This window comes from Brassica napus, chromosome A4, assembly GCF_020379485.1.
Source record: "Brassica napus cultivar Da-Ae chromosome A4, Da-Ae, whole genome shotgun sequence".
NCBI classification, from domain to species: Eukaryota; Viridiplantae; Streptophyta; class Magnoliopsida; order Brassicales; family Brassicaceae; genus Brassica; species Brassica napus.
The window spans coordinates 17,851,909-17,872,479 of record NC_063437.1 but is presented as its reverse complement, the minus strand read 5'-3'; the positions used below and the strand labels follow the sequence as shown (position 1 = coordinate 17,872,479).

The window sequence follows — 20,571 nt, the reverse complement described above, 5'->3', positions numbered from 1 at the left end:
TCAGAGATCTGGACATGCTCATCATTTAGACAACTAAACTCAGCAGCTTCTTGGCACCTTTCCTAGAATTAATATCGTCGAAATACTAACCATTAATTATATATATAAAATAATATTTAAGCCATCTGCACGTTGATTGGTACATGCATATTAACATTATACGAAAATAAATATGGAAAATAAAGGTACATGCATATTAACATTATATGAAAATAAATAAAATAAAAATAATCACCAGCATTATTAAAATTTCAACTAGAGCCATCTGCACGTTGAAGTTGGCCTCAGGCTCGTTTTTGTATCGCATGTTTGCGTCGCGAAGGAGCTGCACCGCCTCCTCGCATTTTCCTTCTTTCATCCTCTGCACCGCCTCCATCTAATACTTTCCCTCACTTTTTAAAAAATCGTTAAAGTTTCTTTTGTTTCTTCTTTAATTGATTGATCTTGTGGCTATAAAGTTGTATGCTTGTAGCACTCGAATATGGTGTCAAATATACTCTTAAAATAGTTTTTTTTACTTTTGGACGTTTCCAAAGCTTCTTACTATTAAAATTATTAAAATTATACGAGTTTTATTGTAAAAAAAAGACGAAGAATATAAATAACTGTTGTGTTGGTATTTTGCATAATGTTTATGTTATCCTGCTTTGATATACTAACAAAGAGAGATGTTAAAAAAATCAGCCCACGTCGACATTGTAAGAAAGTGACAATGCGCATTCATAATTATTTCTCTTTTAGTCTAATATATACTCTATCAATTTTATATATATATGTGTGTGTGTGGAGATAGAGAACAAACTGAAATAAGAAAATTGTCAGTTTAATAAATTTATTCTTGAATTAATTTATGTTTTATTTTATATTAGAGATATGTTTTTGGGTAATAAGAAAGATAAAATAGAAAAATCCTTTTGAAATTTGCAAACTGTACCTCGAAGGCAAAGAAGGAAGTTTGTGAAGATTGAATGTTGAGAGGTGTTCAGAAAAAAAAAAAAATGGTCTTTGAGAAGGAATGTGGTTTAGCGGAAGCAAGCATTGAGCTCACTTCAAAGAGAGACCGCCATGCGTACTTAGCCGGCAAATATTCATCCCGAAAGACGCTGATAACTAAAGGCTCCAGTTGGCTTTCCGGATATGATCATGTCCGCGGCGCTTGGATGCGCAGCAGCTGCCGCAGTATAGTTCATATTAGCCCTGTTCTTTTTGTAAACGCTGCGGCAGTGTTCAGCGTCTAAAAAATACACTCTATTTTTGTTGCTTAGAGAAAAGAAGTGTAAGTTTCTGTGTATGGCCTAGAAAAGATGTAGAAGCCATTTTCTCTTCTCATGGGTAAAAAAAATTGACAATAGATTTCTGTTGTATTTTGTTCTTAAATCTTTCTTCGTGTTAGTTTCCCAACACGAAAGCAACAATTTGTTACTTCAGAAAGAAGTAACTTCAATTTTACAGAAAGTCATAAAACTTCTTTGCTTAAACAAGCAAGTACGGTTTCTCTATTTGATGTGACAAAGTTCGGAGACTAGTGTATGTTTTAGTTTGATTAGGAATTAAGATCAAGAAAATATTATTCTTTTCCAAAGTTTTGGAAACTTGGAAAATACCCATGGCAACATATTCTTTGTTCGAGTGCCTCCTCGGTTAAAGTATAATAACCTCTTTACCTATGATACAAGACTCTAATATTAGAATAATACTTTCCTCTTCCATTTACAATACTATATTCTTTATGTATAAAAGTAACTTTCAAAGAATGAATTTTATAATATTTGACATTCAAAACCACAAAGAATCAAACAAACAAATCGGTTCAAGAACAAGTTCACCATGAAGACAAAGTATGGAGCAGTAGTTGCACCCGTTTTCGCCCTTGCTGGTGTCTATGTTGCTTGGGAGTACATATACCATCGTTTATGGAGAAAGAATAACGAAAACACTGACATTCCAGATAGCAAAAATAGTATACGTAAAAGCCTTGTTGAAAAAAGAAGAGACGATAATGTTAAAAACACTAGTAAGGAGGCTTCTTCGAGAAGAAGTGGAAGGGCTCAGAATACCCTCTCAAGATCTGTTTCAATGGGGGCTATTCGAGGAGGAAAGTTGGCATTGAAGAGATTGCTTGATTTGCACTCATATAGTGCTGATACTTCTTCCCTTGCAAATGCTGAAATCGAATTTGAATCCTTGCTTTCCAAGGAAAATCCGGATTTTGAGTTGCTTCAGGTTGCTTTAATTACATACAAAATCTTCTCTCTCTTTTTCTTTGTGTGATCAAATTTGCAGCCATCAAAACCCTAATTATTCTCCTTGCAGAGAGACATTGTGAAGATGGAAACGAGTGGAAAAGAAGCAAAAGGAGTGGAGATATTAAAGAAAGCATTAGAGAAAGCAAGAAAAGAAGAGAGAGGTCATGAGGCTTATGAGATTGAAATGTTGCTTGTGGAGATGTTGATCTACTTGGTTTGCTTCTAAATTAATTTTCAACGTATATAAAACTACGTACGTATACTTTCTTCACTCTTTCTAGCTATTTTTTTTTTTAAATATAGGGAAACATTGAAGAGGCTTTAAAATGTAAGTGTTTAGAGGATGAAGTCATAACAGATGCAAGACGTCCTTTTTACCAGGCAAGTCACATAGTAATCCCTTTAACTAGGTTTAAATTCCATTTTTCATTTTTTTTCTCTCGCTTATTGTCAAGTGTTGTTTATGTCTCAAGGCTATAATCCAGTATCTTAGTGGACATCCTGAGAAGCAAGTGGAGGAGACATTCAACAGGTTCAGGGAGATTCAGATCGGTCTACAATGGCCTGGAAGCAGCTCAGAAGAGTGTGAGACTCGTGAAGTCACATTAGATGAGTTCAAGGAAGTGCTGGAGTCTCTCAAGCAAAAAATCCAAGACAGCACGAACATAAAAATTGTAAACTCAACTCCACTTGACAAACAACATTGACATAGACAACCAAGATAAAATGATGGAAGATATATATATTTCAATAATTTCAAGAAATGATAAAAAAAAAAAAGATTTGGTACATTAATTAATTAATAATGACATATCTCTGAATAGTCTCTACATATATCATATTCACATTTATTTTCTCAACATTAAATATAGAGCCACAATAAGAACATTTTCAGTGGGAATTCTCAACCTTAATTTTCAAATATAAATAAAAAATACTTATATTTTATTAAAAATGTTCAAAATCATAAAATACTTCGAAATGGAAGTTTCATAATTTTAAAATAGTTCAAAACAATAATTTATTGATATCTACTGTTTTTCATATTTTGAGAATTTTTTAATCAGAACCTCCTCTCAAAACCAAAAATAAAAGGGTTACAATTCAGAATAACATGGCCCAACTAAGCCCAAATTAATCAGGCCCAAAACCTTCTTCACCATTTGCGACAAGAAGAAGCAAGCACAGGGCTCTGAATCGCTCCGACAGAAACCCTAATCAAATCCCGCGGCGGTGCGATCTAAATCTCCGGGAACCAATGGCCAATCTCCGAGGCCTCCTGACAAACGTATCCTCCTATTGCCAACGCTCCTTCTCCCAAATCAAAGCCCCGAACTATCTCAATCAAATCCAAACCCGACAAATCTCGACGACGCTTACCAAACCGGCGTCGAAGCACAGCGGCACGGAGCAAGGAGTGAAGCGAAACAGCGCCGACCACAGGCGCAGGCTGCTCGCGGCGAGGTTCGAGCTGAGGAGGAAGCTCTACAAGGCGTTCTGCAAGGATCCGGAGCTTCCCAGCGAAATGAGGGAGAAGAATCGGTACAAGCTGTCGAAGTTGCCGAGGAACAGTGCGTTCACGAGGATAAGGAACCGGTGCGTGTTCACTGGTCGGTCTAGGTCCGTGACGGAGCTGTTTAGGATGTCGAGAATCTGTTTCCGTGGGTTGGCGAATAAAGGTGAATTGATGGGTATCAAGAAGTCGTCTTGGTAGTGGTATGTGAGTGAACCACAAGTAAGTGTGTTAGTTATACATTAGCTTTGTGTTTCTCATTAGAATGGTAATGATGAATTAATGATGATGGAATGATTTTTTTTTTTGTTGCAGGACAGCAAGGAATCAAAAGCTGTTGTTTAATGTTGGTGTAATCCATTACAGAACTTAGTTTGCTTATAACACAAAGTGCTGCTCTTTTGTTTATGATCTCGTTCAGGATTATGAAGTTATTCTAGCAGATTCTCGTTGAATAAGATAAACACCATGACATACTTTTCAGCTCTTGTTTTGCTAAGTGTTGCTCTTTTTTTATGATCTCGTTAAGGATTTGTGAAGTTTCTTTGTGGCGTAGCGTTTGTTTGGTCAAAAGTTATTGAGTAGAAGAGAAGAATTACTGACTAAAACACCAATGACAGAAATAGATTCATGTGAAAGTTGCCTTGTATTGTATGTTTTTGTTGCTATTTGGGATTGTTAAACAAAATCTGGCTATAAGTAAACCCTGCCTTAAGCTTGTTCTATGAGGGTATACAGTACAGCCTTTTAGCTGCCCAAAGTTGTTATTAGTTATTAGTTATATGAATAAAACATAAGGCACTTGAGAGATAGCTCATCTTCTAAGATTACAAAAATTCTCTCTAAAAGCATTGGAGTCGCCAATGAAATGTGTTCAAGTCTCAAGAAAACAGCAGCGCAAGAGTTGCGATTTATAGGATATGATTGTTTTTGACCACCCTTATCTAAACAATTCTCAAGATTCATGAAGAAAAGAGATTAGAAACTTCGAAAGTCGTCAAATCTGGAAAGATATAGAGCTCTCCTTAAACCTGAACTCGTCCAAAAAAAACCTGAATTCTTACCTTAGCTCTTCTCTCTTGTGATATCAACTCTTAACTTAGCTAATAACGTTCATTGACTACTAATATATATCATCATAAATTCATAATACCAAATGATTCTTCAAAGTTGAAAGGCAATTACGTATTCAAAAGAGAATGAAAAAAATAGAAAAATCAATATCCAAGAATTTTTGAATCAAAAGAAATCTTGTAATGTGATTCTTTCTCGACAAAGTTGTAATGTGCTAACCACACAAGTGTGGTCGAGAGTAGTACAGTGGGCCTGGAAAAGTGCTAAGCACTCTACAAACCTACGAAACTCATATTTATCTGTTTGTGTGGTTAGTCGACATGAATATCTAATTCTAATTGAAAACAATTGAGTTTGTTTAGCGCCAGTAGACAAGCTCCCAAAAGACTATTTGAGTAAACCTCGGCCCGTCGGATATCCTGGGTTATAAACAAAAAAAGAAGTTGTGATGTGCTTTAGATACTTCAACCCTGAAGCCAGATAGTCAAAAGAATAACGGAACGTTTTGCAATTATTTATAAAATATATGGTTGTGTAACCGAAGGGTTATAGAAAACTATTAAGTCACCAAGTAATTACGTAAACACAATCAAAATGAGGTGTATAAATTGTCAAGGACGTTGATTCTTAGAGCAAAATAAACCGACAAAGACAGGATATCAAGAAAATTAATCTTCTTCAACCAATATAATTAAAATCCTACACGTTCACTCAAAGTACATATTTATTGCTGACGTCGTATCCGCATGTAAGGAAAGCTTGCCATGATTATTAGTTAAAGGTATATTAAAAACTCCAAATCTTGTTCATATACTAAACTATCTTATCCAAACATAGATATACATTTTTTTTTGTAACCAGGGGCGAGCTCATTTTTGTTCATATACTCCCCATTTTTCAATTACAGTTTATGGCCTCATTTTTACTAAATACATTCACTTATGTTTTTATGGAATGCACAATAAACAAATTTTTTAGTCAAAAAAAAAACAAATTTTATGAAATATTGTAGAAATAGCTATGTTCATCTATATATTCCATATAAATATATGTTTCTTTTTAATTTTACAAAGAAAATACTTTTTAGATTTCATTTATTGATTTTGTTGTATGCACTCTCTTATGATTTTCTACATTTTGTTATTAACTCATTAATTTAAAATTTACTTCATATTTCATAAAATAGTCATATGATTTATACTAATTTTTTTTTTGTTAAAGGGCTTATAATTTGTACTAGTTGCAGCAGGATTAATAATTTGTTCATGTTAAATGTTTAATGTTTTAGAGCATGTTTAATGGTAAAACTCTTAAGTGGGGTCATAGAGAGACAAACAAAAGATAAAGAATAATGGAGCAACGTCCCTTTCTTTGCTTAAATAAGGTACGTCCTACCTCATTTCTTCTTTTTTTCATTTATTTTAATTGCAATTATGCTTAACAACCCTTCTTTAATGGATATCAATAAACCTGTTCTTAGGCCCCTCAAATGGTAGGCACGGTACTGTTTGTAACATCGGTGTAATGTCGTCTAGCAAATATTACATCACATTGACCTTGTAATATATAAACAAAATTGGAAGATTAAGAAAGAGAATAGGATTTTTTGTTGTATTCCATTGCTTGTTTTGGGGAAGATTTTGATGAAAAGAATTGTAAAATGTGATTGTTCAAAATAAAATCGACAAAGTCTGCAGCTTTTTGTTGAAAAAGACTGGATCTCCTTTAAATTAACGGGGTGACAAGTTTTTATAGAAAACTAATGCATAGATTATGTCGTATACTAAGTTTATAATCGGGGTTTGAGTGTCAGAAAACTCAAATGCAGCTGTTATACTAAGTTTATCATTTATGTGATTTGGTTGGAATAAATAACTTCTTACTCGAATTGCACCGCACGTAAGTACGTAACTTGAGAGCCTGAGACGTCGTCATCAATCATCATGCATCATAACCTAGAAATTGTGCTGGACACATGCAAGTGTTATTATTGTATCACTTCGGAAACGCTTAAACAGTTCACAAGATTATATTGTTTATATTTATTTATTACTATATTAACACAAGATCAGAATTTATTGTTGAATGCTTTTCTTAAATAATTAGCTGCATGTATATGACCGATTTGTTTATGCTTATCGATTTTTTCCTTTTGAATATATCAAACGAACATGAAAAGCTTTAGTTGTCTAAACAATGTGTAATGTTACCATTCAAACAAAATTGAGAAAATACAGTTTGCACTGTTCTCTTGGCTGAAATCAAATTCCTTTTGAATAATATAAAATCGCTAAACGTTTCCTTTTGTTTTTTTTTGTTTTTGTTTTTAAACTGTATAAGTCTTTTATTTAATCGATGGGTACAAATAACACTATAGGACATTAGCATCCAAAGTTTGAATTAAGATTTTTTTTAGTTTTGATATCAACAGATGGTTTATTCTCAATGAGCTTTTGAAATAAACACTTCATTTGTTCTTTGAGAATAAAGCATCTGTTGATATCAAAACTAAAAAAATTCTTAATTCAAAAAAACCCAAAATTTTCGCAGATCCAAGTTTTTTGACAACGTAATATATTAATAGAAACGCCAAGATCACATTCATATCAAACAACAGTGAATTCAAAATGTCTCCCCTTGTGAGTGTCTATAAAACACACAAAAATATGAAGAGCAGAGAAGACATTCTGAAGTCTTCTTGTCCCAATACTATTGCAAACAGCTTCAATCCAATTTCCCAAAACCTCTTAGAAAATTCTGCAAAATCCACCAAACAACGCAAGAACACAAAGAAAGACAAGAGAAAACTAAGGCAAGAAGACAAAGCAAAACCCTCTTTCTCCAAAAATTCATCAACCATTTGCATATATATACTACACAGCCCACAGGGCATAAACTCATTCAAGAACCGACTCTTGAAGAACAATAATCACAAACAAAGATGATTATCTCTGTTTCCATATTAGTCTCTCTCGCACCATACATAGTCTCCGCATTGCTTCTCTTCCTTCTCCTAGAGCAACTCTCTTACCATGTCAAGAAACGCAACATCCCTGGCCCTCTCTTCGTCCCTCCCATCATCGGAAACGCCGTCTCTCTCGTCACTGACCCCACTTCCTTCTGGGACAAGCAATCCGCGACAGCCGGAACCTCCCCTGGCCTCTCCGCCAACTACCTCATCGGTAAATTCATCGTCTACATCAGAGACACAGAGCTCTCCCACCAAATCTTCTCCAACGTTCGTCCCGATGCTTTCCACCTCGTGGGACATCCCTTCGGCAAGAAGCTCTTCGGTGATCACAACCTCATCTACATGTTCGGTGAGGATCATAAATCAGTTCGTCGCCAGCTTGCTCCCAACTTCACCCCCAAAGCACTCTCAACCTATACTACCCTCCAGCAACTAGTTATCCTCCGTCATCTACGCCAATGGGAGGAAACATTCTCCAGCGAGTCTAGTCCTCCCGTGTCGCTGCGAAACCTAGTCCGTGAACTTAACCTAGAAACCTCTCAGACAGTTTTTGTCGGACCATACCTTGACAAAGAAGCAAGAAACATGTTCCGTACGGATTACAACATCTTCAACCTCGGATCCATGGCCTTACCGATAGACCTTCCAGGGTTCGCCTTCGGCGAAGCTCGCCGCGCGGTGACGAGGCTGGCGGATACACTCTCCGTCTGCGCGGGAAAGTCGAAAGCGAGGATGGCGGGAGGAGAAGAGCCGACGTGTCTGATCGACTTCTGGATGCAAGCCATCGTCGAGGAGAGTCCCGCGCCGCCGCACTCCGGCGACGAAGACATCGGCGGTTTCCTCTTTGACTTTCTCTTCGCCGCGCAAGACGCGTCCACGTCATCGCTTCTCTGGGCGGTTGCTCTTCTTGATTCTCATCCGGAGGTGCTGAGAAGAGTGAGGGAGGAAGTCGCGAGGATATGGCAGCATGACTCCAAGATAACAGTCGATCAGCTCGCGGAGATGAAATACACGCGCTGCGTGGCGCGTGAGGTCGTGAGATTCCGACCACCTGCGACAATGGTCCCACACGTAGCTGCTAAAGATTTCGCTCTGACCACCGACGTACACTATCCCAAAAGGTACGATTGTCTTTCCCTCGGTTTTCGATTCCTCGTTCCAAGGGTTTACTGAACCGGACCGGTTTGATCCGGATCGGTTTAGTGAGACCAGGAATGAAGATCAGGTGTTCAAACGCAATTTCCTAGCGTTTGGATGGGGTCCTCACCAGTGTGTGGGGCAGCGTTACGCGTTGAACCACCTCGTGCTGTTCATCGCCATGTTCTCGACGCTTTTGGATTTCAAGAGGGTTCGATCAGACGGCTGCGATGAGATTGTATACTGTCCCACGATATCGCCTAAAGACGGTTGCACGGTGGTTCTATCTAGGCGTGTCGCAGCGTTTCCCGACTTGCCGGTTAATTGATTTGGAAGCAATATTCTTTTAAAAGATTTATTTATTGTTTGTTAAAGTGAAGTGTGTGATTTTATCATTGTTTGTGATGTGCTCCTCGAAGTGGGGCACGTGAATTTGATAAGGGGTGTAATTGTTTGTCATATGTTTAGGTTAATTAATCTGATTTGTTTTAAACTTTATTGTCCTAGTTAAGTTTAACGTGTTTCATGTATGTACATAACTTCCATAGTTCTCTTTGTTCTAGGTTTATGTATAATTGGTTTAAGATTTGTTGAAAACAGAAAAAATAATGCATTTTGAAGTCTCAAACACGAATTATTCGGCCATCTAAATTTTGCCAACATGTACCAAGAAATATTATAAAACTGAAGACCAACTTTGTTTGTAAAAGGTAGGAGGCCTCAGCCATGTCAATTTTGGTCCAAGGGCCGGCCTTCATATGCATAGAAAGCATATAACATATTTATTTCTAACTACAAAGCTGTAGATGAACTCCCCCCTCCTATCATTGTTTGTGATGTGTTTGCTCAAAAAGGTGTTTATCTTGAAGATTGTTTTCACCACTAAGCAGGAAATTATCCTACTTAATCAGTTTTCCACTTTCTTCGATCGCCAATAGGATGTTATACTCTTCTAACAGAAAGTATATCTCAATACATATTTAATCAAATTCTAATACTTACTTACTTTATTATAGTGTTTTTTGTCCAACACTGAATTGGACAATTTCCACTTTACTTTGAAGTTCTCGTGTACGAAATGGAACTGCCAAACAAAGTACAGAGATTTTTTTTTTACTAAAAGGCTAAAGTAATTTAAATATAGATAAAGGCTATGTTTACCGTTTCTGTATTATTTCCACTTTCCGGTTAGAATCCACACGTGTTGGTGGATAGCACACATGTTGCCAAAATTGCATGCATCCGTCGTCGACAGTTACAATATATCATATTCTTATATTATCGACGTTTTGTACACTTTGTGTATATAACTCAGCTTTTGAGACTCATGAGTATCATCGGAAATATACAACCAGCTAAAAAAATAAACAAAGAATGATGGTTATCTCTGTTTCCATATTAGCCTCTCTCTCACCATACATACTAGTCTCAGCACTACTTCTCTTCCTTCTCCTCGAGCAACTCTCTTACATTCGCAAGAAAGGTAACCTCCCTGGCCCTCTCTTCGTCCCTCCCATCATCGGAAACGCCGTCTCAGTTGTCCGTGACCCCACTTCCTTCTGGTACAAGCAATCCGCCTTGGCTGGAAACTCCCCCGGCCTCTCGGCCAACTACCTCGTCGGGAGATTCATCGTCTACATAAGAGACACGGAGCTTTCTCATCAAATCTTCACCAACGTACGGCCCGATGCCTTCCACTTCGTTGGACATCCCTTCGGTAAGAAGCTCTTCGGTGACCACAACTTCATCTACATGTTCGGTGACGATCACAAGTCAGTTCGCCGACAGATTGCTCCAAACTTCACCCCCAAGGCACTCTCCACATACTCTGAACTCATGCAAGTAATCATCCTCCGTCATCTACGGCTATGGGAGGAGAGTTGTAACGGTCCTGTCTCGCTGCGAAACCTTGTCCGTGACCTCAACCTAGAAACTTCTCAGACAGTTTTTGTCGGACCGTACCTTGACGAGGAAGATAAAAACAGGTTCCGTACGGACTACAACATCTTCAACCTCGGAACCATGACGCTCCCGTTTGACATTCCAGGGTCTGCCTTCCACAAGGCTCGCATGGCGGTGAAGAGGCTGGCGAACATACTCGCGGTATGCGCGAGAAAGTCTAAAGCGAGGATGGCGGCCGGAGAAGAGCCGACGTGTCTGATAGACTTCTGGATGCAGCCTATAGTGGCGGAGGCTGCATCCGGTAATCCGCCTCCGCCTCATTCTAGAGACGAGGAGATAGGAGGCTTCCTCTTCGACTTCCTCTTCGCCGCGCAAGACGCGTCCACGTCATCGCTTCTCTGGGCGGTGACTCAGCTTGAGTCGAAGCCGGATGTGCTGAGGAGAGTCAGGGAGGAAGTTGGAAGCATATGGACGCCTGAGTCCAACGCGTTGATCACTGTTGACCAGCTCGCGGAGATGAAGTACACGCTCAACGTGGCGCGTGAGGTTGTAAGATACCGTCCTCCGGCGACTATGGTCCCACACGTGGCAGCTGTAGACTTCCCTCTCACGAAAACTTACACTGTACCTAAAGGAACCATTGTCTTTCCCTCGGTCTTCGACTCCTCGTTCCAAGGGTTCACTGAACCGGACCGGTTTGATCCAGACCGGTTTAGCGAGGCCAGGAAAGAAGACCAGGTCTTCAAACGCAACTTTCTCGCTTTTGGATGGGGCTCTCACCAGTGCGTCGGTCAGCGTTACGCACTGAACCACCTCGTGCTCTTCATCGCCATGTTCTCGACGCTGTTGGATTTCAAGAGGGTTCGATCTGACGGCTGCGATGAGATCGTGTACTGTCCCACAATATCTCCCAAGGACGGATGTACGGTGTTCTTGTCTAGGCGCGTCGCAGCGTATCCGGACCTTACGTTGAATTAATTGGGAGTCTTGTCTTTATTACTGGTATTGAATTTGAAGTGTCATTGTTGTGTTCACTGTTCAGCAATTTGTTTTGTCTTTTTTTGTATGGATTAAGTTATGGCCTGTGAAGTTATGGCATGCATTTATATGTTGGATTTAATTTTTATGGTCAGATATGTTTAAGTCGATTTACATCTTAGTGCCCAGTGGTGTTCTAGTGTCCGGTTATCTAAAATGGATTTACTATATGCATCATGGACATCCTTTTCTATGTGCTGTGATAATTGAGCGCAAGAGATTAAAAATAGAAGAGATTAACCGAAGCTCTCCCCATTCAACGGCGTCCTCTTGATATCCTCTCCTTTCAGTTAAGGCAATGCTGTGTTTGAGATGTTTCGCTTCGTTAATGTTTGTCTGTGTTTTTCCGGTCTGTATTTTGTTGTTGTTAGTTTAATTCTTGTACTTCCGCTTCTTGTTTCCTTTGAGTTTATGTAAAAACACGAAAGTGGTAAACATAATTACCAAAAAACAAACCCACAAAACACACGGAAAAGATTAAATATTTTGCGTTCAGTTGTCCTGTATTTTTTACTTCTGCGTGTACCCGTTCCATTATCATGACTATGTAAAAACAGTCTAATAAAATGAAGTAAAAAGAGAGTCATATACCGTATCTATATCACAGAATACGTCGAAATAATAGTTTAACTAGGTTAAGACTTGCGCAGGATGAACATTATATATAAATTATTTTTAAGTATTATATATTTTTTACATATTATGAAATAATAAATATATATTGAATAATTAAAAGTTTAGTAACTATTATGTATATAATTAAATTGATACAAATACTTAAATAAATTGTATTAATCCAGACAAACATTTTTTTTTCTATTTTATATGGTATAAAATTAAGTTTAACTAATATTAACATAGGTATATAGTACATTTTTAATATTGACATATGTTAAAAAATATTTTAAACTCATATTATATTTGATCATTTGTATTTATTTATAACAAAATTTTTAAATCATTGATAACAATAAAACATTTGTGGGATGTTTAATAGTTTTAGTAATTTATAATTTTAAAAACATTCAATGGAAAGTTTAAAATCTAAATATTAAGTTGTTAATAATTGTTCAAAATGTTTATGAAAAAAATTCAAAGCAAATTCAAAATTAAAATACTTATGTATTTTATATGGTATATAATTTATTTATTTTAAAAAATATTAATATACATATATATATAATATTTATTAAATGAGATTTCCTACTTATGTAATTTCGTAATCATTTGTATCTTGTTATAATATAAATTTTAAACCATGGATCAAAAAAATTTCAATGTGAGATTTTTAACAACTTTAGTCATTTATATTCATTTTTAAAAATTCAAAATATAACATATAGGAAAAAATCTAAATTTTTATTATATAGTTAATGTGGTTGTTTAATTTATTTTAATAAGTTAAAATTAAAAAAAATGATAGAGAATAAACTAATTTTTATCAAATCTTTATCATTCAAAATCATTAATTGTCATATATACTTTAGCCACATTAGGTAATTCTGTGATTTTTATTTAAGGAAACAATGTAAAACATTTATGATTAATTTATGGTTAGTTTAATAAAAAGTTTATTATATATGTATATGGACCAACATATTTTTTTTAAGAATTCTAAGAATGATTGTGGTGATAACATGTGGCTACAAAAATATATTGTAATGCTTCTCTTTTAATATATAGGGGATAAAATAATTTTAGCATTTCTTATCATATGATCAGCTTGATTGGCATGTGATGTGAAATGGACCACCTGCACACAAAAATGGCCATAGGGGTCCATTATTATTGCAGAGAAAGATGATTAAATTAAGTATGCAAGCAGCTTGACATTGAAAACGATCTTTTGAAAGTGATATTTCAATGTCTTTACATTTTTGGCCGTGACTGGTTGCATTGTTTAGGAAAACATTTTATTAAAAATGAGTTTTGCATTATTTTTTACGAAAATAGGAGGAGAAAGAAACTGATTTTTTTCGTCGTTTGGGTGCTTTGCTTTAGTTTATGTAAATATAACTGCAATTAGCAAATATCATATGTTCCACTCTAGAGATGTATGAAAGATATTCACAACACTAAGGTGAAAAACTGGACCACCTTTTGATTAATTATGAATAGCTATGGACAAAAATATACTTGTGGTGGACAAAGAGGTAACACCTCACATTATTTCAAACGCTAGCAGTAGTTAGCATCAGAATGGTTGAGCTTCCACATGGGAGTCTTTGAAGGTGTCTATTCTTCTATACATTAAGAGAGATATGTATATCATACATCGAAATGTGAAACAAAAATATAATACAATTACATATCAAAATCTTATAAAGTGATATTAGAGAAACAATAGAAGGAATTAAAGTAAAGTAAATAGCCAACTACTTCTGCTGTGTTTGTTAACAAACATGAAAATATATTATATATCTATTAGGATATAAAACACATAAAGCAGCTGAAGCTTTTTTTTTTTTTTGATCAACTAGCAGCTGAAGCTTACTTAAACATAAAAGCATGAAAGCTTTTGTTTTAGCTTTATAAATGTGATAGAGAACGGGTGTAATCTTAAGAGATCCTAATGCCATTTTATAACATTTTTACCTCCACTAAACTAAAGTTACGAGAATGCTAAACACATATCTTTAGTTTGAATTTAAAGCTTGTTATGGTAAACCAATAACTTGAAATAAAAAATTTAAATATATAGAAATTCATTACACTCTTAACAAAATTAATACATTCATGATGTGCTGCCATCTGAAACAAACATAAAATATATGATTGACATTAAAGAGAATCTCGTGAGATTCGTATTTGACAACTTAGCTTTGGATTCGGAATCAAATAGAGCCATCGCAACCCCACACAAATGATAATAGGATAACATGGAATCCACACTCTTCACTTTTCCATATATATTTTTTGTGTGTTTAGTTGTACTTCTTGTAACTTTGCAAACTCATGTTAATCCTTGGTAACAGTTGCCGTCGTTGACTTTGTAAATTGTTATACTTGCACATGGCCGATCTTTGAATCACCTTTTCCAGCTTAGTTTAATTCTTAACACATGTGTTATTTCCTCTGTCATTTCAATTATTATTGGTCATGAGTGTGAAGGTATATATATATAACGTTCATCCCGCATAGTTTTATCTTGAGATTTTAGCATAACACCATTAAGATATTCATGTATTTTTATATGACATATAGTTTAATTTAAAATGATACACATATTTATATATCTTTTATTTTTGATACTTATTCAATAAGACTTTCAACTTATATTATTTTTTAATTATTTGTATCATGTCATAACAAAAATTTTAAATCATAGATCACAAAATTTGAATGTGAAACTTTTAACAATTTTAGTAATTTATACTCGTTTTTAAAAATTCAAAATATAATATATAAATAATTTTTTTAATTTTTATTATATGGTTACTATGATTGTCTAATTTATTTTAATAGCTTAAAATTAAACAACTATAATTATAATACACATTTATTTTTATCAAATATTTATTATTCAAAATCATTAATTGTCATATATATACTTTAGCCACATTAGACAATTCCGTAATCTTATTTAAGGAAATAATGAAGCACATTAATAATGTATTTATTATAGTTTAATAAAAAGCTTATTATATATTTAGATGGACCAACTTATTTCTCTAAAGATTCTAAGAATCATTCTAGTGATGACATGTGGCTACAAAAAAATATTGCAATGCTTCTCAAATAATATATAGGGGATAGAGAATTATTTGTTTTTCTACTAGATTTGGAAATATTCTATGAATACACTGACTTTATAATCAAATAATGGGAGTTGGAATTCAAACAAGTTGCTTATTGTATCAACATTTTATTTACAATAAATTTTGATTTGAAATATCACAGCCAAATTGATTTAAATAATGTTAGCATTATATATATATATATACTGTATTTGGTTTACTCGAGGAAACATTATCTTCTGAGAAATATATATTTTTGGGAGATTAAGGAAAATACACAAAGACAGTTTATTAGGAATATATATGTTCCACTTCAAATCTCACTCATAAATAAAAGAATATTTTTTTGTTTGTTCATTATTTCATTATGAAGTTGAAAATGAAATATGGTTAGAACCAGGAACGACTCAAGGTATTTACATGTCATTGGGATTTTTTTTGTCTTTTTTTTAACATGTATGTATAAACAACTTTTTTGGCCTTTATCTCTAATTATTTTTTAAAAAAATTGGACCATTTTTTTAACATTATTTTTATTAAAAAAATGTTTGGGCCCTGAACCCACACCCCCTTATTCCATGTCCTTGCTTAATCATGATTAGAACATTTTAATTTCATATTCAATTTTATTTCATTTTGAAAAAATGGAATTTTACTTTGAAAATGCTTTTGGTAGCTAGCTACACAGAAAAATGCCGTGAACACTGAGTAGTTTGTCATCTACGAATTTGGAGAGACTGCCGCTGTTAACAATTATGGTGACCCTGAGACAATTGTTTATCGCTGAAAAACAGTGGCTTGTACAGTGTACATATTATCTATTCAGCGACAACCACCTTCCCCCCTCAGCGGCAACTTCCTTATTTTCCTTTGTATTTTGCAGTCGTCCGAGTGTGTCGCAGCAACTTCTAAAAGAACATGGCTGATGTCTATCTATGGAAGCATTCATAGATATGGAGAATAGAAAGCCAATCTATGTTTAAATATGATGAAACAATGGATCATATTTTTTTATTTTATTTACTTTTCATTATTTATTCATAACATATGCAAATGATTAGTGGCGGATGTAGAGCCAACAAGGGTGGGGCATCTGCCTCCTATAGATTAAAAAAAAAGTTTTTCTTTACTAAATTACAATGAATTTTAAAGAAATTGGATAAATTTGCCTCCCATAAAACCTCAAACCTAGGGTTAAATATGCTTCTTTTGTAGGTTTGAAAATTTTGATCCCTATTAAAAAACTTTCTAGATCCGCCACTGCAAATGATCATATTCTTTAAATTTCTCAATAAATTTGAAAAATATCAAATATATAATACATATAAACACACAAAAATTAATTTGTCTTTTATCATCTATTTGTGTTTTGTTACCTTTTTGAATCGCCTCACATATAGCGTATTTGTTATGATTGATCCTCTCGAATGTACTCTCTCTCTCTCTCCCTCTATGACTTAGTACTGGGCTGCAAGAATTTCAGTTTTTTTGTATAATAAAACATGTCTCTATTTTTATTTTTGGGGAAGGGTGAGGTGGGAAAGTATGTATAGTTAATTTAGATGATGCCAATGGCAGACCCGAGAGTTTTTATTGGTATTAGTTTTTTTCTGAAGAAGACAAAATTATACAACATGAAAACATTAGTTAGAGATGATAATATACTATTAGAAGATAGCGTATCTAAACTGTACAATGATATTGTTATCTTCTAATATATACAATAGACTATCAAACATGAAATTATGAAAAAAATATTGATCATCATTACAAGATTTGATTTAGCATTATATAAAGATCATGACAATCATGGATATGGAATATAAAATGTAGGATATGGAAATTTGGGGAAAGATAAGAGATAATCATACAAGATTTGAACAACAAGTTACATGTAGTCATGCACATGCTTCTTTGGGGAAAGATAAGAGATAATCATACACGGATAATACGTATCTTTTTTATTGTAACACCCCGTATCCTTTATTAAATTTGCCTTTTTGTCGACGGAGAGCGTGGTTTTATTAATGTTCGAGTTATGCGTCTGTGGAAGCAAGTGACCCTAGAATGTTATACAATTTGTAACTTGTAAGATGTCATTTGTTTCTTCATGTATTTTTTTGTGCATCAGTGTAGTTGACTACTTATAACGAGTTTCATGTGGGTAATCAATTTTCAAAATTTAAATCAATTTTATATTATTCTCTCTTTTGGAAAGACCATAAATCCCGGTTGTACAATACATACGATAGAAAGCCAAAACCATATCCATACTAGAAGTAAAACAAATTCGCAAATTCAATAATATTTTGCACATCTAGATCGTTGGAATATACTATACAAGAGGCCTTGTCTACAATTACAACCGGACTGAATATATAAACATGTGACATGCTATTATTAACTACATATTTGTAAATTAATTATGATAATTTGTATATCCTCTTTTTCCTCTTCTACTGATTTCACATCTATTTCGGAAAACTTGAACTCGACATCATATATACACTTTTGGCAAAGATTGCTTTGCAAAACTCTTGATCGCATGTCAGCTAGCTTTGAACCAGCAAGAGGACCTCTTAGTGTGACTTTAATGAGTTTGGTGAAATAGGATAAATAACGGTGGCAAGCGATATCAATCAAACACTTAATGGCAGCATTTATGTATAAGCTGACAAGATTGCAAAAAGAAGAAAATAAATTTTCAGACAAAGAAAAGTTTCACTGTTGCGATGATAGATAATCTTCCAGATTGAGAGTTATTCCAATTCTACCCTGACCACGACCACGACCACGACCACAATCTTTTCACCATGTCCGTCATAATTAAAGCGGAGATGGATTTTGAACTCACATTTCATACAATATGAGTTAAGTGATATTCATATGAACATATAAGTAAACATCTTTGAGAATATTTTTTAAACTCGATATATCCCGAACCTATAGAAATGTTCAGACTAATCCACAATGAAAAATGCAGTATATGTATATAACTTCTCATGGATATTGAAATGAGTCGTAAGTAACAATTTCATATATGCGTAATCATACAATATAATGTAGTGAGATATTTTTTAATGCAAATTTCTTAGCAATCCAAACCTCCTTGTATCCAACCAACATCGTTTAACACATTAAACTCTGAACGTTTTTTTTTTCTCGATCGGCACAATTAGTAAGAGAGTCATGCACCATTGTCAAACAAACAATTACTTCTACGTTGACAGATTTTGATGATATACTAAGCTTTCAACCACATCCTTAAAATATCATCTAGTCAAATTAAATAAACTATGTTTTAATTTTGTACAAATTACAAAGCAACTGGAAAAAAAATCTAGTTTAATAATAATGTGACTGGCCTAGTGGTATTACACAGGATTATTTTTGTTTGTATTCCAGAGTCAAAATATTTTATAAAAGCTGATTTTGAATAAAAAAAAATGTGGACCAAAGTTCCAACAGATTAGAAAAACATATATCATTTGGATGGGTTTAAGAAATGATCTATAGTTATCAGCCCATTGGGCTTTGAGATATCAGTTTTGCTATTAGGGTTTTCGCGTACGCTCGTTTATAAACGGCACTAACCCTAGCCGTCTCCATTTGTTTAGCTTTCCACCGACGAAAATGGGCGCTTTCAGGGTAAAGCTCTTTGATCCTTTCTCCATTGTTTGATGTATCTAACATTTAGCTTAGTTTGAATCTAATCTGCGGCTTTTTGTCTTTCTTTTGCAGTTTCACCAGTACCAGGTTGTCGGAAGAGCTCTCCCGACAGAGAAGGATGTGCAGCCTAAGATCTACAGGATGAAGCTTTGGGCCACGAACGAGGTTCGTGCCAAGTCCAAGTTCTGGTTAGTCTTTTTTTTTATCGCCTCTCTTATTGAATTTATTCTCTTTTATTGGTTTAATTTATCTCTTAATTAACTATGAGTTTGTAATCTGGATTAGGTATTTCTTGAGGAAGCTGAAGAAGGTTAAGAAGAGCAACGGTCAGATGCTCGCCATCAACGAGGTACATACTAATCTCGCTGGACGATATGAAGTTGTGATAGATTCGTTATTGTGTTAGGAAATGTAGTAAATGACCTAACTTGGGCGGAAAGTAATTGTATTTGTGTTTAGTATACTCATTTCATTTGCTAAAATTAGTAAATGACCTAACTTATCCTGAAAGCAACTGTGTTTGTATGCTTAGTTTAATCTTTACTTTTGGTAATCTATAACGCTTAAGCTCACATGCACTTTTACATTGTTTTACTATGGGAAGCTCAAAGTTCATAGCTTTAATGTGTTATCTTTGTTCAATATGATTTAGTAATAATATTAAACAAACATCATGTTTTCTTATCAGTTTTTTATAAAGCTTTATTTTTTATTTACTGATGTAATAATCCTTGATTGAATTATGTTTGTAGATCTTTGAGAAGAACCCAACAACCATCAAGAACTTTGGAATCTGGTTGAGGTACCAGAGCAGGACTGGATACCACAACATGTACAAGGAGTACCGTGACACCACCTTGAACGGAGCCGTGGAGCAGATGTACACCGAGATGGCGTCACGACACCGCGTCAGGTTCCCTTGCATTCAGATCATCAAGACTGCCACTGTCCCGGCCAAGCTTTGCAAGAGGGAGAGCACCAAGCAGTTCCACAACAGCAAAATCAAGTTCCCGTTGGTGTTCCGCAAGGTCAGACCACCTACCAGGAAGCTCAAGACCACCTACAAGGCCTCCAAACCCAACTTGTTCATGTGATAAGAGTCTCTGATTGACGACTTCACATACCTTTTTGTTTGGGGATAGAATCATGATGAAGTTGTGCTATCTGCTGTTTTGTCTTTTTAATTTCAAGGATATTTTTGTTTATCAACGTTTTAGCTTTATTCATGGAACTATACTCGACTTCGTCTGGATTTTGTGGTTCTTGTTTCTTGATTTTGAAAAA

At 34.9% G+C, this 20,571-nt stretch overlaps 4 protein-coding genes and 1 pseudogene across 4 annotated transcripts; all 5 read left to right on the top strand.

Moving 5' to 3' along the window:
* Positions 1-1,303: 1,303 nt before the first annotated feature.
* On the top strand, positions 1,304-3,106 carry LOC106432773. Its single transcript, XM_013873615.3, has 4 exons — positions 1,304-2,223; positions 2,314-2,460; positions 2,550-2,627; positions 2,720-3,106. Exons 1-4 carry the CDS (start codon positions 1,828-1,830, stop codon positions 2,951-2,953), a joined length of 855 nt encoding a protein of 284 aa, XP_013729069.2. The 5' UTR covers positions 1,304-1,827; the 3' UTR covers positions 2,954-3,106.
* Positions 3,107-3,258: 152 nt separating this feature from the next.
* LOC106432771 (ribosomal protein S14, mitochondrial-like) lies at positions 3,259-4,307 on the top strand. Its single transcript, XM_022701400.2, has 2 exons — positions 3,259-3,981; positions 4,075-4,307. Exon 1 carries the CDS (start codon positions 3,505-3,507, stop codon positions 3,958-3,960), a length of 456 nt encoding a protein of 151 aa, XP_022557121.2. The 5' UTR covers positions 3,259-3,504; the 3' UTR covers positions 3,961-3,981; positions 4,075-4,307.
* A 3,261-nt stretch (positions 4,308-7,568) lies between these two features.
* LOC106432788 lies at positions 7,569-9,685 on the top strand (annotated as a pseudogene).
* Positions 9,686-10,196: 511 nt separating this feature from the next.
* Positions 10,197-11,991, top strand: LOC125608302 (cytochrome P450 710A1-like). Its single transcript, XM_048778468.1, has one exon. The coding sequence runs from the start codon at positions 10,316-10,318 to the stop codon at positions 11,819-11,821; it is 1,506 nt and encodes a 501-aa protein (XP_048634425.1). The 5' UTR covers positions 10,197-10,315; the 3' UTR covers positions 11,822-11,991.
* Positions 11,992-19,146: 7,155 nt separating this feature from the next.
* LOC125608300 (60S ribosomal protein L18a-2) lies at positions 19,147-20,539 on the top strand. The gene is made up of 4 exons (XM_048778466.1): positions 19,147-19,266; positions 19,360-19,475; positions 19,573-19,636; positions 20,040-20,539. Exons 1-4 carry the CDS (start codon positions 19,252-19,254, stop codon positions 20,379-20,381), a joined length of 537 nt encoding a protein of 178 aa, XP_048634423.1. The 5' UTR covers positions 19,147-19,251; the 3' UTR covers positions 20,382-20,539.
* The last annotated feature ends 32 nt before the right edge of the window (positions 20,540-20,571 follow it).